Here is a 25,051-nt window from a genome sequence, read left to right on the forward strand (position 1 = left end):
TAGCATAATCTGCAACAAAAATATACAAATAAATAAACATATATATATATAAACATATATATATATATATATATATATATATATATATATATATATATATATATATATATATACATACACATACATACATACACACACACACACACACACACACACACATACATATATAAACGTATATAAATAATATATGTGCACTGTATACACCGTATATATGCATATAAACATACATATATATATATATATATATATATATATATATATATATATATATATATATATATATATATATATATTATATACATACATACATACATACATACATACTGTATATATATATATATATGGAAAGCTATGATATATATATATATATATTATATATGGAAAGCTATGATATAGATATATATGGAAAGCTATGATATATATATAGATATAGATATATACCCCAGCACAGAGTTGGCTGCAGACTTGCTACCAGTTGCTCTGCCTGGATGTGAGCAACAACAACCTCGCTGTGGACTTGAAGGTGTGATTGGCATCTCAAACAGAAAACACTCCTCTTTTCTCTCTCTTTTTCCGTGACAAGCTCCCGAGTGTTTGCTGTCTCGGCCAGACGGACGCTCATAAATCCCCGCGGAGCTCCGAGGGGACGTGACGGTCCGTGAACCGAGGAGGTCACGCCGTGACTGTGCACAGCAGTTTGGGGGGAAATCTCAAGTTACATAACGTCCTCAGTTAACCGTCAGCGTCTAAACGCTGAGCAGCGGCTCCACCTGGTGGACGACAGGGAGCACTGCAGGCAGACTGTCCACGCTCACGTTCCCTTCAGTTCCACCTGTGATGAGACGTTTTCCTACCTTCATATCTGTCAGAGGAAGACATGAGAGTGAAGAGCATCCGAGTGGACGATGTCTCCTTAATTCAAGCTGAAATTATTATGCACACATATTCATTTTGAACTTTTGCCAAGAGTTTGGTGGATGATTGAAGCTTTAACCGAGAGTTTAACTCAGAGACAATAACTGTTATAGAACAGAATCATTTATAAAAGCTTCTTAATGAGGTTAATATGAAGGTGATATATGAAAGGAATCAGGACGTTTAATTATTTTTCATCTCTACTGACTTCCTGAAGGGAACTGTGTGTTAAAGGATGTGTGTGTGTGTGTGTGTGTGTGTGTGTGTGTGTGTGTGTGTGTGTGTGTGTGTGTGTGTGTGTGTGTGTCACAGAATTAGAAATACAGACAGGATCTCTAATTGACACAATGTTCTGCTGATGAACCAAATGACTGACTGAACTATATTACAACCATCTTCCTTTCTTCTTCGTACTATTATTATTAGCCATTTATTTTGAGAATGTCCTATGATTTCTGTTATTATTGTCTCTTGTTTGTTTGTTTTTGTGTGCTTGTCTGCCTGTTTGTCTGTTTGTTTGTTTGTGGTTGTAGGGTGAGGGCAGGACGGAGGGAGAAAAAAAGGGGGGGGGGGGGTGAAATGTGAGCACTGTACCTCTGTTGTAATGCATAACATGTACTCTCTTTTGTTGGTGCTTAATAAAACATTTATAATAAAAAAACAATACAGACAAGAAGTCCACAAGATTAAAAACAGTGAAAATGCATCAAACATGAAACTATGAACAGATAAATAACACAAACGTCTCCCTAGTTTCTAAAAATATTATAACATAATACCAGATTTAAACGATTGTAACATGGATGCAAAGCTCATGTTTTCTGGAAGTTTATTCCAGACACGAGGAGCAGAAAAAACTTAAAAAAGCTGCCTCTCCGGGTTTCAATGTGACCCTGGGAACCAGGACCAGGACCTGAAGATCTGAGGGGTCTGGTGGATCCCCAAATGGACTCATTAAGTGCTTTAAAAACATGCAAAGGAATTTGAAACGTGTCAGGGAGACCTGTGAAGATGCTGATTTCACACACTTGTATTATTTTATCAGCAGAAACTAAACTAGATTCATCAGAATACTCTTCTTCACACACCATGTTTAACAGCCGTAGAGTTAAAGAAAGCTTCAGGTCAGTTAGTTTTACTTTATCATGACATCAAACAACCAAACCTGATTGTTACAGTTTTCTAAATTCACTTCACTGAACGCTAAAAAAAAATGTCTTCACACCCTCAGTATAAAAATAATTCCCTGCACACAACAGGTTCTGGCTGTGAGGAACTCACCGATTGGACGGCCAAGGACAGCGGAGGCAGCTGATTGGCCGTCGCTGCTGCTGTGTCAGTCTCTCAGCCCTCAGCTCCGGCTTCACAAAGATCAGACAGACTTCTGTACGTTTTCACCATCAAACTGCAGCTTCGTGGAGCCGACCGATGGATGAGAACGTTCCTGGAAGGAATTATTAATACAACGCAGCTTCCTATTGCATGAACTATATATATATATATATATATATATATATACACAGTATATTGTATAATATGAGTCAGGACGACAGGAGGAAGATCTCAACACAGAGAGGCTTTAGAGACACAAATGTCACAAGATATTTTTGCTTATCAAATATTTCAACTCACAGCAACATGCAAATTACATCTATTCAAGTCTTCGAGTTGACTTGTAGGCGTTTTGGTGGGAAGTAACAAAGTACAAATACTTCAGGTACATGACAATTTGTGTTTCTGACAACTTTTTACTTTTACTTCCTACATCTTAAAACAAATATCTGTACTTTCTACTCCTCACATGTTTCAAAACAGACTTTAGTTTTAATGCATTTGAGGACATTTTTTTATTTTATTATTTTACTTCATATGATAGTACATTTTATATATTTCACTGTTGATGAGATAAAACGAGACATCTGAAGACGTCGCGTTTACGGATTTACGGAGAAAATAACCAGCAGACACACCGATAATACTTCTGTAACCTTAATCCACATCCATCTCACAACGCCAGAACCCGCAGCCAACCTGCTGCATGATGGGACGCCAGCGACTCGGCAGTGAACCACTCGATGCCTCTCAGCAAGTTATCCTTTTATTTTAGAAATCCACCTGGCGTGTGTCAAGATGTCTGTGACTCAGGAAGAGAAATCCATTAAGTTCAGATGCCTGACGATGACTCCTCTGATTGGAAAGAAGCCGAAGCTGAAGTGCCTTAAACTGTCGTTCTCTCTGCTGGCCACCAGGGGGCGCCTCCTCTCTGGTTGTATAGAAGTCTATGAGAAAATGGTCCTACTTCTCTCTTGATGTATTATCTCAGTAAACATTGTAAACATGCGTTTATGGTCTCGATCTCTAGTTTCAAGTCTTCTTCAATCCAGCATGATGTTCATTTAGTACATTATGGTCCATTTAGAGTCCACCAGACCAGGAAGCAGGGGATGCTTTAGGGGGCTTACATGCTGATTGACAGGTCACTACCACGCTACCAATGCTAGTTAGCTACTAAGATGACTTTAACACTTAGCTGTAAAGTTGACCTTGAATTATGAAGCTAACTGTGTTAAGCTGTGTACACACCGGAAGAACTGCCCAACTCGCGTCGGTAAATTCGGCGTCGGCTACTTAATATGGCCGACTCGAACAACGACATGGGCGGTTCACACCTACGGAATTTCAGCCGACGCCATACGTTCCGCGCTTGCGCGAGATGTAATGTCTCCAAAACAACAGGCGGCGCTAATCTGTATTGTGGGCCAAAAACGGAAGTAGGCGGTCCTCTCTAGACCACCTTCTTCGATTCCACTGGTTATCTGGTATGTTTACCATTGTCACTTCCGGGCTTCACTGATTCACTAGTCAAGCTGCTAGCCTCCGCCAATCAGAATGGTAAAAGAATGACCGACTCGAATGGCGGATTACACATTTATATCGGCTGAAATGAACGCCGACGTGGGCCGATTCGAGCGACTACACCAAGGAGACTCATGTCACGGACGCCGACTCTCTCAAAGACGCCGATTTTCGGTCCGGTGTGAGCCCGCCTTTAGCAGCTTCACACCAGAATCCACATGGATCCAGATCCAGTAAGGGTGCCGCTTGTGTTCCTCAGATCCAAACGTCGCTCCTCCCACAGTCCAAATATGGTCACTTCCTTTCATTGGTTGCAAAAATACAAGATGCCGAACTCAAGGCTTCAAAAGCATAGAACACAAACCAACGGGTGACGTCGCCATGACGACGTCCACTTCTCATTTACAGGCGATGGTTTCGACACATTCTTGTCTTCCCACTTCTACTATTTTGCATTTTTGTTTCCAGTTTGTGCGATTACATTTTCAGTGTGAGCTCCATGTCGATACTCAAAGAATCGTGTTAAATCCCCGTTAGAGTCGTGAGTCAGAGGAGAATAAGTTGGGTTTGCTTCGCTACTTTAAAAGCTGCCAAAATTGTACAAAATGAAAACATTTCTCTGCTCGCCTTCTATTCCCCCGACGGATGCCTTTCATGTCTAACGAGTTATCATTTTGTGTTATGAAGTCAACACGCTGCGCTTGGTCTCTCGTGGAAAACACGAGTGCAGACAAGAGTTTATTTGACAAAACAAAAAGGCAAAAGAGACATCTTCAGATGTCGAGCTTCTGCGGGAAAAATACTCCTCATCTCAAAACTCTCTTTCATGTCGAGTATTTAAAAAAAAGAAGGTACGTCCGACCCTCGCGGGCGGTCCACATTCATGCTGGAGTGCACTCGACTCGGGGGAGTTGCTCTGGCGGACTGATGAGAAGTGGAACTTTCATGAAGCCTGCAGAGAAATCCCAAACAACATTTCTAACGAGGCCGCTAAGTGTGATAAGCCTGAAAACATGTCAGCCGCACGCTTTACAAACTCTCTGAATGCTAAACTTCCCCCCCGAGTGTCTCCTGCATCCAAGTCACTCATCTTCTCCCACAGCGACTCGTCTTCCTCATACACTATGAACTCAGCTTTAATTAATAGCTCATCTGTTCCCTCACACTAATTAGCATCTCTGCTAATCCAGTTTGGAGCTCTGAATAAACTCCAGCAGCGCCTCCAGTATTTGTTGCAGAAGCTGCAGGTCTACCGTGCATTTCATTTATATCCTCTTTTTTTAATGGCTGTAATCCTCGTTAGCAAACCCACTGAGAGGCCTGAATGGGAGGTCGGTGTGTTACTGACGGTGTGAGGTCAAGGTTCACCCTCCAAACCTCCAGCCAGCAGACTCTTCTGGTCAGACTGTCCTCCTCGAGAAAACGACCACATAGGTCGTGTGTCAAGCACCGAATTACGACCATATGTTACGTTTCAAAATAGCGCGCCCTCTAGCGGTCAAGTAAATATCGACACTCCGGTGTCTCAGACGATCGCCCCCCGTCAATCATCGGCAGAGACCCCCCCCACACGTCGACCTAAACCTACCCTCCCCCCCCCCCCTACCCCCCCGCGCGTGCGCGGACGATTGCCCCTCGTCAATCATCGGCAGAGACCCCCTCCACACGTCGATCGTTGCGGAAGAATCTCCGCAATACGCTCCCAGAGGTATTTGAGGACGTGACACACGACCTATTTGGTCGTATGAGTTGGAGGGCTTGTTGCTTCTGGTCTGGCAGAGTCCTCTTAGGGCTGGAAATATGAAAATTAATAATCTAGGTTTTGTCGACACGATAAGCGAGAGATCAAATCAATTAATAGATCAATTAGGGGATATATTATACCCTGTACACACACACACACACACACACACACACGCACACACACACACACACGCACACACACACACACACACACACACACACACACACACACACAAACACACACACACACACACACACACATTTTGTGTTTCGCAATAAAAAAAAGAGTTATTTCACCAAAACAGAACTGTCTGAATTGTTAACATGGTCCATCCCCACTAGAGGGCGCCAACGTATTTTAAATCTACACATAATGCATTAAGAAGAGCACATGAAAAGTGTTTCTCTGTAATATTAAATATGTATGACTAAATGTACATCAATTAAAGTTACATTAAAAACTCTGAGGCATTATTTATTTATAAAAAAAACCTGATTGACATGCCTGGCAACAGAAAACCACTCATATTTTGAGTGAAATATTGTTAAATCCTGTTTGGTGCACGTAAATATGTGACATATACATAAATCCTCCTACTTTGTCAGAAGATTGTGGGTTTCTTTCTCGACTCTCTCATGGATCCGTGCAGAGACGTCGGACACATTGTTCTACTTGAAATTAATAGTTGGTTTTCCTAACTAGAAAAACTGGTTCACCGGCAAAGCAAACAGGTGGATGTGAGCACGCCGAGGCACGTCCTGTGGCCGGTTTACCGAAGGGGATTCTGGGAGAAAACGCCCACCTCCCAATCCTAAACATAAAGAGTGACCCCTGGTGGTCGTGAGGGGGATGCTGCAGCTTTCTTTCCTTTGTGCATCTTTTTTTTAAGAAGTTTTTTTTTTTTTTTTTTACTTTATTTGAAAAGGAAAAAAAATATAGGGGGTGACTGACTCTCCCAGAGGAATGTGGGTTTCCATCACCGTTTCCATGGTGACATCCCATCATGCACCCTACAAAAGAAAACCCGGTATATAAAAAGAAACTTGTACAACTTCTTTTCCTTTTAACCGTCTGTTTCAGCCAATCACACGTGGCCGTGTGCTTCAGGTGCTTCTGGGACAGGAAGTAGACGCCGGGAGAGTCCAGTTAAGCCGGATCTGGATTTGAACTGGTTCCTTATGTAAAGTCTTTCGAGGGACTCTCCTCACAAACTAGGTCTCCATGTGCCGGTCTTTGTCCCCCCCCCCCCTCCATCTCTTGTGTGCCTCTCTGTCCTGGGCCTCGTGCCCACCACTGACCAGACACACTGACCGACCAATCGGCTGGCAGCGGGGTCAGCGGCGCTCCAACAGGAGACGGCTGGCACTGGGAACTGTGGGAATGGACGACACACTATTATGGATTCATTCATTCTCAGAAAATGATTTCATGTTTCGTTCCCTCCCTGGACTCGTTTTATGGATCTTTTTCTCTGAACTCTGACCCCTCCCTCGAGGAAAGACACGCGGGAGGTTTTTCCTTGGAAGTCACTCCCATTTACAGGAACTGAACGCATCTTTGCCAAATTGTGATTCCAACTAATCTCACGTGAACATAATAATTATAATAGCGTGTGTGTGTGTGTGTGTGTGTGTGTTTGTGAGTGTGTGTGTGAGAGAGAGTTATGCTTTGTTTACACATCTCCGTAACAATATTAATCAATCATGTTATTTTTCATGCTTTTTTTCTAATTACATGTGTTTTTTTGTTACTTTTCCTCTTAATTTGTCATCTTTTGTTTGTGATGCCAAGTTGTGCAAAGCAAGAAATCACATTTACTTCTTTATTATTACAGCACTCATGTACAATTTGAGGTACTGAATACTTAACTCAAGTATTTCCATTTCCTGCTGCTGCTACTTAATTCAGAGAGAAATTAATTAATTAATTAATCATTAATTAGAGTTAATTTCTGCTTACTATGATTATGAATTGCTTATAATAAATATGACATAAAAATAACAGCCCAAGTTATTTGTACACATATTATTTATATCATGAATAAGTTTACAGTCACAAAGTCCCTTACAACAACAACAAGAACAAAACAAAGATTTAACAAGACAAATGCTAGAAAAGGCCACTTTGGTTCCTGGAAGTGATGTAAAAGAAGCGGAGGCGTGATTCCGGAGTACTGGAGCTGATGTAACACAAGAGGAAGCAGAACTCTGGAGTGTATTTGCTCCTCAGATGGATTTGATCTGGAAGTAATTAGTGTCATCGAGGTTACAACACGCTTCCGATGTTTGACCGAGAACGTGAAGAGTGTTTTTCCTTTCGAGCAACGTGACGCTTAATATCGCTTTTACCTGAGTCTCTTAGAACACAAGTATGTGTACTTCTACTTTTACCTGATTACCTGAGTCTCTTTGAACACAAGTATGTGTACTTCTACTTTTACCTGAGTCTCTTTGAACACAAGTATGTGTACTTCTACTTTTACCTGAGTCTCTTTGAACACAAGTATGTGTACTTCTACTTTTACCTGATTACCTGAGTCCTATTGAACACAAGTATGTGTACTTCTACTTTTACCTGACTCTCTTTGAACACAAGTATGTGTACTTCTACTTTTACCTGAGTCCTATTGAACACAAGTATTTGTACTTCTACTTTTACCTGAGTCCTTTTGAACACAAGTGTGTGTACTTCTACTTTTACCTGAGTCCTATTGAACACAAGTATGTGTACTTCTACTTTTACCTGACTCTCTTTGAACACAAGTATGTGTAGTTCTACTTTTACCTGAGTCCTTTTGCACACGAGTATGTGTACTTCTAATTTTACCTGAGTCTCTTAGAACACAAGTATGTGTACTTCTACTATTACCTGAGTTTCTTTGAACACAAGTATGTGTACTTCTACTTTTACCTGAGTCTCTTTGAACGCAAGTATGTGTACTTCTCCTTTTACCTGAGTCCTATTGAACACAAGTATGTGTACTTCTACTTTTACCTGACTCTCTTTGAACACAAGTATGTGTAGTTCTACTTTTACCTGAGTCTCTTTGAACGCAAGTATGTGTACTTCTCCTTTTACCTGAGTCCTTTTGCACACAAGTATGTGTACTTCTACTTTTACCTGAGTCTCTTAGAACACAAGTATGTGTACTTCTAATTTAGTCTTTTTGAACACAAGTATGTGAACTTCTATTTTTACCTGAGTCCTATTGAACACAAGTATGTGTACTTCTACTTTTACCTGAGTCTCTTTGAACACAAGTATGTGTAGTTCTACTTTTACCTGAGCATTTTTGAACACAAGTATGTGTAGTTCTACTTTTACCTGAGTCCTATTGAACACAAGTATGTGTAGTTCTACTTTTACCTGAGTCTCTTTGAACACAAGTATGTGTACTTCTAATTTAGTCTTTTTGAACACAAGTATGTGAACTTCTATTTTTACCTGAGTCCTATTGAACACAAGTATGTGTACTTCTACTTTTACCTGAGTCTCTTTGAACACAAGTATGTGTAGTTCTACTTTTACCTGAGCATTTTTGAACACAAGTATGTGTAGTTCTACTTTTACCTGAGTCCTATTGAACACAAGTATGTGTAGTTCTACTTTTACCTGAGTCTCTTTGAACACAAGTATGTGTACTTCTACTTGAGTACAGCTCATATTTGTACTATTGACACTCGTGTCATGTGACACCAGTTACAGTGATAACGTTCCACATCCGTTCGTCTTTGTCACCTTCGCGCGCGCGCTCCAGGAGGCGTCAGACACACATGGCTCGTGTTGTTATTGCTCCAGTGGTGCACGTGAGCACCGAGCGACGCTTCCTACTGGCTCGCGCGAGGCGAGAAGAGAGAGCGAGCGAGAGAGAGAGAAAAGGGAGGCTGCCTCTCTTACAAAACACAACCGGAGAGGGAGCCGAGGAAGAGAGACGCCCGCTCGAGGCCGTCGCGAGGAGCTTATTAATTCCGCGCTTTGTTTGTTTATTACCGGAGACGGCGCGCGAGGGAACCGTCGATGCCCGAGGGTCGCGGTAAGTCGGAGACAAACACTGATGACGTTTTCTTCTCGCATGTTCGTCGTTCTTGGGGGGAAGTTTTCAGAGCTGCTGTTACATCATCGAACATGTGTGTTTCAAGACGATAGTGGGAAAGGAATTCTGGGAATTCGTGTTTAATAAAGGAAGAGGAAATTAAAAAAAAAAACATCACATGGTTTGGAAGGCAAATAATTCTGACAATGAACTTCATGTGACTGATAAATACACTTGCTGTATTTGTAAGCAGCTGCATCATGGACTTGAATTCAGAGTATGAGTGAAGGAATGTGCTTCTTTGTTGGGCATCTCGGCCCAGAGCTGCAGCATTTATATATTTTATTTTATATATATTATATTGTTTGATGTTTTGATTTAATAAATGAATAAAAATACAAAATATTCCTGGTTCCAGCTTCTCCCATGTGAGGGGTTTAATGTTCTCTCTGCTCTATATTCGTCTTAATTGAATATCTTTGAGTTAATTGACAATTAGGAGTTTGTTGCAGCCAAACCTGTTACGTTTAGTTGTTTTTATATCAATGGAGCTGATTGTAATCGATGAATGGAGCTGATTGTAATAGATTATACTGGCTGGTGAGTTCCTGCAGGGGAGGAATGTGCAGGAATGTGGCGGATGTAAGAGGTAACATGCACATGTCTCCACAACTAGCTGGGCCACGTGAGTCTCCTTGTCTCATCCTTAAATCTATGACCTCATGTTTGATGAGACTTGGAAGAACTGGTTTTTATTTCACATTGTGTTCCTTTTTTTATTATTATTATTGAAAAATACTGGGCAGGAAGTGGAGGGGGAGGAACCCCCCCCCCCCCCCCCCCCCTTTTTTTTTTTCAAACATTCCAGCTTGACTTCAGACTTGAAGCCAGAAAGGGGAAGTTGTAAAACCCATCTCATGATGAGGTCTAGACCAGGTTCCTGTGTGAAGGGTTACTACACTGAAGTGTGAAATACTGAAGTAACCTCAAGTCTTTGGTTCAGAGGCAATTGGCCAATGAAAGATGCAGATGGAAGGGTTGTTTTTCTCATCAGTGATTAATCGTTGATCCTGGGGAGAAATGAAGTGACTTTAGTTACCCAGCCGTTGGTTTTGAGGTCTTCATGTTTTGCAATTTGGGCGTTTCTGCAACCAGTGAAGGAAGTGACCATATTTGGAGTTTTGCAGTTCGATGTCCACGGCCTGCAAGAGGGTTTTAATTGCTTGTTTTTAAGATATTAATATGAATATGTTTTACATAGTACACCTTAAGGCAAGTCAAGTTTTTGTATTTGCACATTTAAAAACAAGCTGGTTCTCTTGCTTCTGTTTGACATGAAGAAGAACAAACACACACACACACACACACACACACACACAGACACACACACACACACACACACACACACACTCATACAGCCATATGCATGCGTATACACACAACCACGTTGAGCCACAATATCTGCATTCACGGACACACCTTAGCTAGAGCAGGGTTTTAAAAAGACATTGCGTTGTCTGGATCAAACAGCTTTTAGGAATTAAAGAGAAGCTTAAATTGTGCAGCTGAAGTCTGTTAGGTGTTGGTGGATCTCAATAGTGCGATATTTTAATGAATGAAGACGTAGCTTTTGTTTTCTACTCCCCAAATCTTTCTCAATTGTGTTTTAAAAGGCGAGAAAAAACTAATTGTAGCCTCATTCTCATGGATCCGTGCAGAGAAGTCGAACACATTGTTCTATTTTAAATTAATAGTTGGTTTTCCTAACTAGAAAAACTGGCTCTCCTGAAACTGTGAAAAGTCCTCTTTGTTCACCGGCAAAGCAAACAGGTGGATGTGAGCACGCCGAGGCACGTCTGTGGGCGGTTTACCGAAGGGGATTCTGGGAGAAAACGCTGCTTTAATTACAGGTTAAACAGATGGAAGTTAATCAGAATGAATAATCACAACACTGGAATCCTCCGAGAGAATGACATGTGTCCATCCGTGTGGGCAACATGCTCTCCGCATAGCCCTCTCATTGTCGGCCCATAAAGACGGCCATTCAGGAACGGTCACGTGATGACATCACGAGTGAGCGGGGAAAGAATGTCAAGACTTAAAAAAAAAAAAAAAAAAAAAAAGACAAAGGAAGGACGTTTCTGTTTGGTTGGGTTCAGTATTACTGCAGGACTTGCAGGTAACGTGTCACAGGACTCGTATTTCCTACTGAAAATGAGATCGGATCACTGGTTAGAAAGTTAGTAAAGCAGAGCATGCTGGGTAGAAACTGCACACGTGCAGAAAACAAACAAGCTACTAAGATGACTTTAACACTGTAGAGTTGACCACATGAATCCACATGGATCCAGATCCAGTTAGGGTACAGACCAGATCAGATCCACCCGTTGCTCCTCCAACAGTCCAAATATGGTCACTTCCTTCCACTGGTTGCAAAAAGAGGGCGACTGCCAAAGTGCTTTAAGGCTTCTGGAAACCAACGCATGACGTCGCCATGACGACGTCCACTTGTTCTCTTGATCCAGATCCAGAAAGGTTGCCGCTCCATCACGTACGTTGGTCAGATTGCTCCAAGATGGCGAACTCAGGGATTCTGAAACCGTATTCCACAAACGTGGAAAACGTGTGACGTCGCCGTGACGACGTCCACTTCTTCTTCCATCTGGTCTTTCGTCGTCTAACTCGCATCAACACCAGTTGTGTTTTCGTTAGCATGTTAGCTGGCTGACTCGGTCTGTGTGTGTGTGTGTGTGTGTGTGTGTGTGTGTGTGTGTGTGTGTGTGTGTGTGTGTGTGTGTGTGTGTGTGTGTGTGTGTGTGTGTGTGTGTGTGTGTGTGTGTGTGTGTGTGTGTGTGTGTGTGTGTGTGTGTGTGTTGCTTCATGTCAACATCATAACGTCTTGGATTTTGTGAAATGGGAAGGAACTGGTTTTGAGAAGTCAAAGATGTTGACTTCTTCCGTTTGTGTGTTTGCCTTTGTGATCGTGGAGAGTCGAGGCTTCAGGTCAAGCTGTCGGATCGGAGTGTTTTTCCACCGTTTGCAGAAAAACAAAAAACAACTCTCTCTTATCGCTGTTGTTGTTTATCGAAGGATCCGCTTTAGTCTCTGCTCCGGTTCAGAGCTTGAAACTGATTAAATGCTGTTTTTTTTTTTTGCATAATGGGAAGTTGAGCTCACAAAGTTGTACAAACATTCGTCTTTTATTTGCATGGCATTATGTAGAGCGTGTAAGACTTTGTCACATGATGTTTACACTTCGAGGCCGCGGTGCAGAAATAATGTCTCCTCATGTCATCGCAGGCCAGAGTCCGTGTTCAGAGACGCTCTTCTGGTTCAAGTGTCCAAAATGAAACCTAACAATTCGATTCTTGACTTAAACATCTTCTTCTTTTTGTCGGGTTTTATTCATGGATGGATTAGTGAACGGGCCTGATGGGCGTCGGCTTGGCTCCCCAGTGTGTCGGGGCCCTTCACTTACTAAATGTCACATAAACGAGACGCCTGGACAACCAGCAGGAGAATCAGTCACCATGAAGGAAAGTAAAACGACTACAACGACACACAAAGGACTACAAATGGTCCAAATGAACTACAGACAGGTGCAAGGTAACCAGACAGACACAAAAGACTACAAATGGTCCAAATGAACTACAAAGAGATTAAAGATAACCAGAAAGAGACAGAAAATGACTGCAAAGAGACTCAACATGACTATGAAAGGGGAGAAAGAAACACAATTAGAGATTAGAGAGAAAATGACAACAATTAGATGAAGGCCTTCCACCATGAGATGGATAATTACTATGAAAAGGGGAAAACAACCACATGGTGACAGAAAAAGAGACAGGAAATGTCTGCAAAGAGACAGAAAATGTCCCCCCTGAGACACAACGTCAAGGATCATTTATTGTCATTAACACAGAAATGCATTTGTGGTCGATTTACTACCCGAGGAAAAACAAGACAACAGTTACGCATTCTTTTGAAATTTGCATCAGGAGGAAAACAAACAGTAACTACAAGGAGATTAGAAATATCAAACGGATTAAAAAGGACTATAAAAGGATGCACAAAGACTACAGAGACTTGAGATGAGCTTTTAAAGAGTCCTTTAAAGTAGTAAACACCTCTAAAGTCCTGTGTTTGGGGAGGTGGCGGGCCCTTCCAGGTCCAGAGGCCCATCCTCTCATAATCCACTCCCTAGTTTATAATCTACGATACCAGAAAAACTCAAATGTCCATTCGAATCCATCGTCACCACACGCTGCTGCTGATCTGAATATAAATGAGCCATTTTCCCCCCCTCCACACTGCCGTGAACTCGCTGGCTCTCGGAGCCTATTGTCATCCACACAAGTGTGGTGTTGTGTGTTCTGCTGTGTTGCTCAGATGTTATCCAGCCGTGATGAATGCAGGATCTGTGCCAGCGTGCATGCGTGTCTGCACCCGGCTGCTCTTTGCATGTAGAAGAAGAAGAAGAATTCTGCCAGAGTGTTGAGCAAGCCTCATTTCCATCCAGTGCAGCGTGTAACGGCCGTCCTCTCGGCCTCTCCAAGCCTCCACAAAGCTTCACTTTGTGACCGTCGGCAGGCCGGGGCTCTGCAGCTGGGTTGCAGGACGCGTCGCCCCCCCCCCCCCCCCTCGTCGAGGTATGAGCTTTGGCAGATTCTCCGGGACCCGACATGCAGGTCATTAACTCTAAAGCGCGTCGCATCTCTGGCTTGGAGGCTTCCCGGTCAACTCGAGTCCAGCTGATCCGTGTTTACGTTCTGTTGCAGCACTTTAACAGGAATGTTAATGCAGTCGTCCACGGTGCGTTCAGGGCATAACAGCTGTGTGGGTTTGTTTGTGTGTAAAAGACATATTAAAAGATAATTATGTGAGTAAATGGAAGAAATTCAACTTATTATAGAGCTGCCCCCGCTCAGTCAAATAGTTGAAGATCACTTTTTATTATTTTTTTCAATGCTGAATAGCTTTTTTACCAGAGATAATAATGAGAATATTAAAGCTAAATAAGATTAAAACCGATTTAAATTCTTTGTGGAGAAATTCAGTTCGTCTGTGTATTAAATTATATTATTTATTAATTAATCGACAAAATGTTATGAGTGTAAGCTGACTAACACTTTCTCAGGTCGAGGACAGCACAGCTGTATTAATAATTAGTTTATTTTTATAATGCACATTAGAGCCTGAACTATACTGGATATTTCAAGGCAGACATTTGTGAACACAGTTTTTTTCCAGTGTATAATAAACTTGGCGGCCATGACATTTCTTTGTCCCCTGGTCAAGGACATAATATTTGCACTTTTTTGATGAATAAATAAAAAGAGAGAAGGATGCTGATGCTACAAAGGGATCCTGTCTTTCTGTTTGCGTTTAACTTCATTTTCATTTAGTTAGAATGTATTTGAAACAATACACCAAGCAGAGTAATTTGATATTAGATCTATTTAATAAACAGCTGACTACTTTGCTCACATGCAAATGTCCAACCCTGCAGAGTTTATGTTTGGGAGCCAGATATTACCCTGATGCATCCCTCATGTTTAAAAACCTCGTTGTGATGTAAGAAACGCTGATGTGATGTAGTCGCTCCTCACAAACACGCCGTTATTACTCGCTCGCCATCGCTCACCGGCCAGAGACGCCACAATGCCCGCCATTCTTCACTGGGACGTCTGGGTGCGTTCAAGAGCCTCCACAATGAGGGATTGTTCTCGCTGCGTTGCCTTTTCATCGACGGTGATGTAACGTTTGAGCATCGCTGCGAAGATGAACCTGAAAGATGATATGTTTAGGCCGTTAATAAAGACTTTGAATGCACCTTTTTTTTTTTGCATCTAGAGCCTCAAAATCCCGGTCTGCTCCTTTACTTTGACCCCTGATCTGATCCGAGACCAGCTGCTGCTCTTTTGTGTCCTTCTTTAACCTGAAATGTGTCTCTGCAGTGTTTCCGGTGTGGCGGGGGATCGGGGTCGGCAGCGGCGTCGGAGGCGGGTGGAGCCAGGGCTGGGGGCGCAGCCTGCAATGGGAGCCTGACGCCGCGGGACCAGGGGCCCGGATCCCGGTCTTCGACTACCCCGTCTGGGTCGTCCTCTGTCAGGGGGGACGCGCCAGGCTCAGGGAGGTCTGTCAGCGAGGGAGGGGCGCCATCAGACTCCACGCAGACATGCTCAGCATCAAACTCCCCCAGCTGTTTGACATCCACCAGATCCCCAAGGTGAGGAGGGAGGGAGGGAGGGAAGGAAGGAGGACGGAGGTAGGAAGGGAGGGAAGGAGGAAGGGAAGAAGGGAAGGAGGGAGAGAGGTAAGGAAGGAGGCAGGGAGGGAGGGAGGGGCGCCATCAGACATGCTCAGCATCAAACTCCCCCAGCTGTTTGACATCCACCAGATCCCCAAGGTGAGGAGGGAGGGAGGGAAGGAAAGGACGGAGGGAGGGAAGGAAGAAGGATGGATGTAGGGAGGGAAGAAGGAAAAGAAGAAAGGAGGGAGGGAGGGAGGGAAGGAAGGAAGGAGGAAAAGAAGAAAGGAGGGAAGGAGGAAGGAAGGAAGGAGGAAAAGAAGAAAGGAGGGAAGGAGGAAGGAAGGAAGGAGGAAAAGAAGAAAGGAGGGAGGGAGGGGCGCCATCAGACTGCTCAGCATCAAACTCCCCCAGCTGTTTGACATCCACCAGATCCCCAAGGTGAGGAGGGAGGGAGGGAAGGTAAAGGACGGACGGAGGGAGGGAAGGAAGAAGGATGGATGTAGGGAGGGAAGAAGGAAAAGAAGAAAGGAGGGAGGGAGGGAAGGAGGAAAAGAAGAAAGGAGTGAGGGAGGGAGGTAAGGAAGGAAGGAGGGAGGGAGGAAAAGGAGGGAGGGAGGAAGGAAGGGAGGGAGGGAGGGAGGTAAGGAAGGAAGGAGGAAAAGAAGAAAGGAGGGAAGGAGGAAGGAAGGAAGGAGGAAAAGAAGAAAGGAGGGAAGGAGGAAGGAAGGAAGGAGGAAAAGAAGGAAGGAGGGAGGGAGGGAGGGGCGCCATCAGACTGCTCAGCATCAAACTCCCCCAGCTGTTTGACATCCACCAGATCCCCAAGGTGAGGAGGGAGGGAGGGAAGGAGGGAGGGAGGGAGGGAGGGAAGGAGGGAGGGAGGGAAGGAAGGAGAGAGGGAGGGAAGGAAGGAGGGAGGGAGGAGGTCTCCTCCACAGCGTTTACGATGCTCACTTCACACTTTGTTTATCCGGCTGTAAATACTGAATCCTCGTCTACCGTAGTTCTGCATCTTCATCACACTCCAGCTGCTCATCAAACACCATTTATATACAGTTTAACAAACGATGTCCTAAAAACCTCAAACCAAATGGATGTGAAGGATAATGAAGCTAAGCCCCGCCCCTTTCCGATGGACCACCACGGGACTTTATTTTGGAAGAAAAAAGTACGGCAATCAACGTCGAGAGACGAATAATTCCTTGATCCTGTGACTTAAAATGTACTTTTACATCAGATGTGTAAAAATTAAACCAGGATCAAAACTTTATTAGTCTCATCTGTCGACGGCTGTACGTAGTTTTTTCCGAGCTGAGGGACGTCGGCGTCTCGACCTTATCGTAGAGGTCGACCTTATCGTCCTCTGATAAACGCTCGCCGTCGTCTGAGCCGCTTTAACATCCGTTTACAAGCTGCAGTTTCAGTGTCAAACTGAAATACGTGTCCTTGATTTTTTATTTATTTATGTGTTTATTTTATAAAGGTTTGTTTTGGTCCCGTTCAGGATTCAGGTCTTGGTCTGTTTATTCCAGAATTCCTCGTCTGCCGTGTAAATCTGTTCCCTGCCGAGACCAGCAGGAAGTAAAAGCTTATCTGAAGTCTTAATAACAGATTTGACGTATCGGTCGTTGATAAAACGGGAACATTAATATTTACTGTGGAGCGATACTTAACGGGACAAACATGCTGTTTATGAAGCAGATCTCATATTAATGCACTTATTATTTCACTTACTAACTTGACTGCACTCTGCTACATGTTTAAAGGTTTTTTTTTCCTTCTGAACTATAATTTATACATTTTAATGACGAGGGGCTGCAAGTAGATGCTGCTTCATAGTTTGTTTTAAACCAATCACCTGTCTGGCGATGGTGAGAGCGCCCCCTACAGGCATCGGAGGTCTCACCTGGATGTGTGGTCACTCCTCAGGTGTTCAGGGAGGACAGCATCATCTCCGGGTACCGACACCCGCGCAGCTCGGCGCTGGACTGCGTCCTCAGCAGCTTCCAGATGAACAACGAGACCATCAACATCTGGACCCACTTCCTGCCCACATGGTGTGTTTTTAAAAAAAAATGACCGTCGTAAACAAACATAACATATTCACACACTTTTTAAAACCAAAGACGAGACCGGAGCAGTAAAATAAACACGTCAAGTTTCCCAGCTGTGAAAACTTTTGAAGGATTAGTCGGAGTTTGAGGATCTTTGTTTTAGTGTCTGAGATTTTATCTCTTAAAGCTGGAGAGAAAAATAAACAGGTGGATGAAACGTATATTTGTATTTATAAAGAAATGTGGGAAAAAGTTGAGGCAGGATCCAAAAAAATAGAATAAACCTAAATATATAATAATGAGAAGCAGGATGACGGATCATCCAGGTCCAGCAGAGTTATTATTAATAATAATAATGTAATCATTGTCGGTTGTTTCGTGATGATGACCTTGCAGGTACTTCCTGTGGCGGTTCTGCCTCCTCTGCTCCACCATGAACTTCCTGAGTGACAGCTACACCTGGCCCCTCCTGGTCTACATGCTGCTCATCTGCATCTACCCCTTCACCTCCAGCTGTGCTCACACCTTCAGCACCATGTCGCCCGAGTCCCGCCACATCTGCTACTTCTTCGACTACGGAGCGCTCAGCCTCTACAGTCTGGGTGAGACGTCGGGCGGGTTTAAGGGTTTCTTCTTCTGCAGAAATCTGAGAGCTGAACGAAGGAGTCTTAATACGACACGCGCTTCATGCTACTTGAAGTTTTCAGGATTTATTTTACAATATTACAGGAAATAAATCCGGAGACAAAATCCTGGGTGAGAATCAGGGTAACATGTTTTTTTGTTTTTTTTACAGTGCAAACAATCCGAAAACAAGAAAATAAATATTGTTGAAGTGATTCAACAATTCAACTAATCTGAAATGCACACAATAACACATACTAGCTTCATCCCTGACTGGGACGAGGAGCATCGTGGGACCAAAAGTTACAAATCATTAAATGGAAAGAAATATTAGTTTTCAATCAGCAGCCTCGATGTGAAATGCATCGTTTTTACGCTCGTCTTTCAACAAAGAATGAACAAATGATCTGTTGCACAAGAGTTTGTTTGAGAAAGTTTTCCTGTCTGTCTGTCTGTCTGTCTGTCTGTCTGTCTGTCTGTCTGTCTGTCTGTCTGTTGTGTTTATCGCACAGAATTGTGTTTTTAAGGCGAGCCTCCAGTGTGTGTAGTCAGTGTGTGTATTTCAGATTAAATAGAGTGTCTGTCTTTGTGGGTGTGTTTTTATGTCCCTGCAGCGTGTATTTATATATATATATATTTATATACATATATAGAATCCTACCTGCAGACCAGTCGTCAAACATTAACTGAAGGTCTCTTGAGTTCCCTTCTCAAGCCTTGCAGATTTAATCTACAACAAAGCCTCTTAATGCTGGATTTTCCCAGTTTAAACTGTTCTGCGGTCTGTGTCGGGGTCAGAGGTGCAGAAGAGTTTTCTCACTGCAAAAAAAAATTGCAGTTGCAAAGATGGTCGACCTCGATGCTTCTTTTTCACTTTGAATTGTTTCAGTGCACCGAGAGGCGTTCAGGGGTCCAGATCTCTGCTGGGAATTCAGAACAATCTGTGCAATCACACATTTCTCAGGTTCAATGATGTGCACTGCTTTGGCGACCCCTAGTGGTTGTAACAGAAAACACACCAGAACAGAAAATACATTTAGCTGCCTTTCCTGCAAAGACTTGGAAGAAAAAACAGATTTAGATCTCAAGAGACCATCCTGCTTTAAATGTGTTTTGCATATTAAAAATTAAATAATTACTAAATGATACGACGTGTATCTAAATCCTCTCTGGTCTGCATATCGGCTATGAAGACTTATAAACTCTCCCTTGTTGTTTCCATGTGTTTGTGTTCAGGTTGCGCTCTGAGCTACGGCTACTACGTCATGCCGGACTGCTGGGTGAACAGCTGGCTCCATCAGCACTTTGTCCCCATCGCCGTCGGCAACACGCTGCTGTGTACCAGTTTGTCCTGCTACTCCAGGTGAGGCTGCAGCGTCCGCCCGCCTTTCTGCCTCCGGCCCACCACGTCAAATTTATTTACTCAAATAGCAGTTTTGTATTTGCTTTCTGGAGTTTGAGGTAAATTCAAGTCGATTTTGAACATTAATTATATCTTTTATATAACTTTTAATCCGACGTGTTCAAAGTGTTGGAAACAAATACTTTTTGTCTTGAACGCAGCGTTTCAGTTTTCAGGGTTTCTCTGGTGTTTCCAGGATTGAAACGCTGCTGAATCAGCATCTCATGCCATCATGTGACACTTAAACTCTCCAATGAAACGCATGCGATTGAAATTCTTTTTGGGCTCAGCAGCTTCTTAAAGACACGGTTACCCACGGCAACCGTTCCCGGGGCAGGTTTTCACCGTCTTTAGTCGCCGCCGGTCTGCAGTGAAGCGACGCGTCAGTGTGACTCTTCAGCAGCACGTTTATGTAAAATCAATGATCATTATTAAAATCCAATAGATTAACATTTGTTTCAAGATAGATTAAAGATAATTAAGTCAGAAGGATGCATTTTAAATGAAACGTGAAGAAATATTGTTGTTATATTATATATCTGTGGGTGAGCTCCTGTCTGTGTTTTGGTCTGTTGATGGTTGGTTTTAGTTTATTATCTATAAACAAACGTGTCGATGAAGAGACTAAACGGTGTGTTTGTGTGTCTCCAGGTTCCTGGAGCTTCAGTTCCCTCAGAGGAGTAAAGCTCTGAGGACGGGAGCGTTCGTCCTCCCGTTCCTATTCGACACGGTTCCTCTCTTTTACAGGGTGAGTGTCCATGTCTATCAGTCACCGTTTCATCTTCTCTTTCATGCTGTTTGGATTTTAAAACCCGTCCCTTCTCGTCCCCGTGTGGAGATCCTGCTCTGCTGTGGGCGGAGCTTCAGCCCCGGCGACGCCTTGTCCAGTCACTGTTACCACCTCCTCTTCGCCTTCCTCACCTGCTTCCTGTTCACCGCCCACCTCCCGGAGAGGCTGGCCCCGGGACGCTTCGACTACTTCGGTAGGTCCTCCATCTTCATCTTCTTCTTCTTCTTCTTCTTCATCTTCTTGTTTGTTGGCTTTGCTTTTATCTCTGGTGGAGTTATGGAGGACATTCTTTCTTCTCAGGAGGTATTTTATTTATGAGATAGAAGTTTTATGTGCTGTTGGAAATGTGCCTTTTGCCTGGTTTTGAATGTCCTTGAATGTTCTTGAATGTTTTCCCTGCCGACTGCCGGACACAAACAAGGGCTTTTAATTTGGTAGTGTGTAAACAAACATTCCTTCCTGTTTCTATGGATACTTGTTTACCTGTAAAGGTTTCAAACAGGTTTTTTGTATTTATTTATTTATTATTTCAACATTGTTCACCAGTGAAATGGAAGAGATTTCTGTGTTTGTTACTTCTTGTTCAAAAGAAGGAGATTTACTCTTTCTGTTATTATAATTAAAGTTGAAACACAGTCACGTTTAGCACCAAATAAGGAACTTAATCATTATAATAAACTAAAGAAAGTTCTGGAAACAAGGAGAGCATCAAATCCTCACATTAGGGAAAAGCAAAATAATAAAAAATAACAAAAAAAAATGGCGCTCCTCTCCCCCCAACGGTCCCTCGTGGATTCTTCCTCCTGCTGTAGTCAGGCAGTGCATGCTGGGAAGTGGAGGAGCTTTGGAGGGAGACCTGAAAGAGGACCCGAGAGGAAAACTAAATCTTCAAACCTTTAACTTTCTCATTTCGATGAGTCGACCTGAGTGAAGGCGGAGTCGCGTGGCGGTGCAGAGATTTCAGACCCCCGCCTCGCTGTTTCCTGCTCTTGAATCTCGTCTCCTCCCCCCCCTCCCCTCCTCACACAGGCCACAGCCACCAGCTGTTCCACGTCAGCGCCGTGGTGGGCACCCACTTCCAGATGGAGGGCGTGATGGCGGACATGATGTCGCGGCGGGCGTGGCTCCTGGCCCACGGGGGGACGCCCTCCTTCCTGGGGACCATCGGGGTGCTGGTCGCCAGCCTGGTCCTCAACCTGGGCATCATCGCAGTCTTCAGCGCCCCGCTGCTGTGGAAGCCGTGCCACGCCGCCGCCACCGGCCAGCCGCGCGCCGCCGCCGCCAAGTGTGGCTGCAAAGAGCAGTGATGCCCCCCCCCCCCCTTCAGACTGTTCCAGACTAAACACTCACAGTAGTTTTATCAGATTTTGATGCATCATGTGATAAAACCTTCCTCTAACACGGTTCCCGAAGCCTCCGTTCACGTGTTTACGCAGCAGCTGAGGACCCGGACGCCTTTATTCTGATATCACAATAAGCTCGTATGTTGGAAAAAAAATGTAATTTATTTTGAAAGATTCCTCAAGGTGCATTTACTAAAAAGAAAAAGGCTCTGGGTTGAAGGAAGCATGCTGTTGTAAACACAGTGCCTTATTGTGCTTCACTCACGATGTTTACAGCGGATCATTACAGGTTTCAGATCTCAAACTGGAAACATGTTTGCAGGGATTATGTTTGGGATTAACCTTTTATTCCTCACGGCCAGAATCCTCCCTCCACGCTCCGGGATTTCCTGACGTGGTCTTTGTAAACTGGACTAGTTAATATAATGCAGATTGGGCTGCCGGCTCTCACACACACAGACATCCACCTATTGATTCCACTCTGCAGGGACGAGGATTGATTTGCAAAATCATTTTTTTTTTCTTTTTCTGATTGCCTTATTATGAACATCACAATCTGCCTCAACAGGAGGAAGAAAAAAGAAATTACACCGCGGCAGTGATTAAAAGACATCTACCTTTTTTTTTCTCTTTTCTTGTAAAAAACAGTACGTTTCCATGGCAACGCTATAGCGGCCTCATGCCCTCTGAAGGTTTCTGAGCAAACGGCGACGTTTTCTCGCGTTCTTCCATCCCGAGTCATCAGATCGGAACCAGAACGCGATCCTCTACAAAAAACCACGTAAACTCAGCGTGATGTTTTTATTCTTTAAACACCTTTTTTGCACGTTTTCATTCAAAATGTCCAGCACTTAAAAGAGAAGACGGAAGAGAACCGGTCACAAATCACTCCTTATATCTTCTTATCCAATGACCACTGAAATAATAACCATGTATTTATAGAAATGTGTGTTTTTTATTTATTACTTGTTTTTTGTTTTGTTGGCAGGGATGAAGATGTTTTAAACCGATCAAATAACTCTAGTTCTTAATAAATTAACGATTCAAGCGCTGCAGTTTGTGACTGTCATTAAGTAATTAAATAATGTTTCATTAAAACAAGTGGCAAAACATATTTTCAACCCTATTAAACTTGTTTCAAGAGTTTTCAAATTAAAATAATAGATAAATATGACCTGTCTGATATAAATAAAATGTATTTCCTTATTATTTGACTGATTTAATTGACACATTTCAGGCAAAAATGCCAAACATTTACTGCTCACAGATTTAAAAAATGTATTTTTCTGTTTTTATTTATGTATTATTGTAAATTGAATATATTTTGATTTATTTTGGGGGCATTCTTGTAAAAAACAACAACAAAAAAACCTGTTTAAATTCTGGAAAAAAGGGTTGAATTGATCACTTCCACTTGTTTTAATCAAATCAAACTTTAAGGATTTAATAACTGGTATGACCTGATAATGAGACTAAATTAGATAAGTCGTTAATATCCATAAATCAGTAACTTACTGCAGGTACAGACTGTTGGGAGGCTCGTTAGTATAAAAGCATGTATAAGACACATTTACACTTAATTAGTTAGTACACACAGGGAGCACGTTAACACACACACACACGGGTCTTGTCGCTGTGGGTAACATGTATGTGATATTATGGGATGGAGGAGAGTCGTAGAAAGTTGGATGCAGAGTGCAGAAGGACGAGAGCACAAACACGCTTTTCTTTTCTATTAGAACGGTAGTTTAAGATGCGTTCAAGGTCGCCGTGCAGACGAAACTCAGCTGGTTGTTTTATCTGCAGCCCTGAGAGAATTTTTATATGTTTTCTTCCACCGTTCCTCCCTTCCGACCCCGTCGATGCTTGGAATCGCATCATTACTGTTTTTTGTTTTTTTTAGTTCCTTTCCTTTGGAGCCCAAGTAGTTTTGAATGTATTTATATATATATATATATATATATATATATATATATATAAATACGTTTATATATATATTTTCTTCCTGTCATCTCAATTCTCAGCCGTTTTTTCATTTCCCTCCAGCAGGTTGACGGTTACTTCCATATCACACAGATCGATGCTTTTCAGAACTGCATCTTTGGCCTTAATTATCACTTCCAAGCCCATAAATTCTCCACAGATCGCTGATACTTTGATGTCTTATCTGTAAAAAGGTCCAGCAGATTAAGGTTGTAATTATCAGGAAACAATAATAAGACTGCGTATTGAAGGATGTTAGAAGATGAGAGACGGAGAGCAAAGACGAGGATAAAAACATTTGGTGCAAAAAGAAATCAAAACAGGTTTGGGAAGAGTCATTGGTGCCTTTTTAAAAACAAATGTTTTATACAACCTTTCTTTTGATATAATGCTCTTTGTCGTCTGGAAAACAAGACAAATACTCTTAAAATGTATAAATACTTATTTGTTGTTTGCTGTGTGTAATTTGTAATTTGCTTACCTTTTTTTTGTTCTACTAGACTTGTGTAATAAATTAAGCCTTTTATAAGTGTTATGATTGTCGCTGGGATCATTTCAAGTCTTCCAACTCAACAGTATTTACAACTAAGAAATATTCAAAAGTGAGAATTTGCAGATTAATTTCCCACAGCTGAAGATGATCATCTCAAACGTCTTGTTTTGTCCGACCAAAACCCAAAATTATAGAGATTATGTGAAGAAAAATGACCAAAAACAAATTATTCCTTTATCCAAAATGCTGATTGGTTTCCTATTGATGGACTGATTAATTGTCATCATATATCTAAAACCGTCTTTGTCTTTGAGTAGTTAAATTTAAAATTTGGTTAAGAAATAACTGCATGTGTTACATTTATTTAAATGTTTTGTTTGCTATTATCCTAAATCCTTTGAGCAGTGTAAAGTTTGAGCAGTGTGTGTGAGTGACCAGCAGAGGGCAGAACACAACAACAAGAGTGTGGAGCAGCTCATCTTTCTGATCAGATTTATTTAATAAAATAAAATAAATAATGGTTAAAATGAATCCTCACAAGATTAATCTTCAGGACGAATT

The 25,051-nt window shown here is 42.5% G+C and overlaps 1 protein-coding gene across 2 annotated transcripts; it reads left to right on the plus strand.

The window, feature by feature from the left end:
• Positions 1 to 9,400: 9,400 nt before the first annotated feature.
• Positions 9,401 to 24,530, plus strand: paqr6 (progestin and adipoQ receptor family member VI). Of its 2 annotated transcripts, XM_084026108.1 has the most exons (8): positions 9,401 to 9,548; positions 15,506 to 15,777; positions 17,731 to 17,858; positions 18,252 to 18,457; positions 19,716 to 19,842; positions 20,533 to 20,629; positions 20,720 to 20,864; positions 21,701 to 24,530. In XM_084026108.1, the coding sequence occupies exons 1-8, from the start codon at positions 9,533 to 9,535 to the stop codon at positions 21,976 to 21,978; spliced, it is 1,269 nt and encodes a 422-aa protein (XP_083882234.1). In that variant the 5' UTR covers positions 9,401 to 9,532; the 3' UTR covers positions 21,979 to 24,530. The 2 variants fall into 2 exon arrangements, with proteins under 2 accessions (XP_083882234.1, XP_083882235.1); XM_084026109.1 differs by lacking the exons at positions 9,401 to 9,548; positions 15,506 to 15,777 and adding an exon at positions 15,903 to 15,957.
• The last annotated feature ends 521 nt before the right edge of the window (positions 24,531 to 25,051 follow it).

This window comes from Eutrigla gurnardus (genome assembly GCF_963514095.1).
Source record: "Eutrigla gurnardus genome assembly, chromosome: 14".
NCBI classification, from domain to species: domain Eukaryota; kingdom Metazoa; phylum Chordata; class Actinopteri; order Perciformes; family Triglidae; genus Eutrigla; species Eutrigla gurnardus.

What these genes read in the sequence shown, in the direction of transcription:
- paqr6 (XM_084026108.1), top strand. An exon ending in ACCCACTTCCTGCCCACATG is followed by an intron (nt 17,859 to 18,251) that starts GTGTGTTTTTAA and finishes ATGACCTTGCAG; the next exon opens with GTACTTCCTGTGGCGGTTCT. An exon ending in GGGACGCTTCGACTACTTCG is followed by an intron (nt 20,865 to 21,700) that starts GTAGGTCCTCCA and finishes CTCCTCACACAG; the next exon opens with GCCACAGCCACCAGCTGTTC.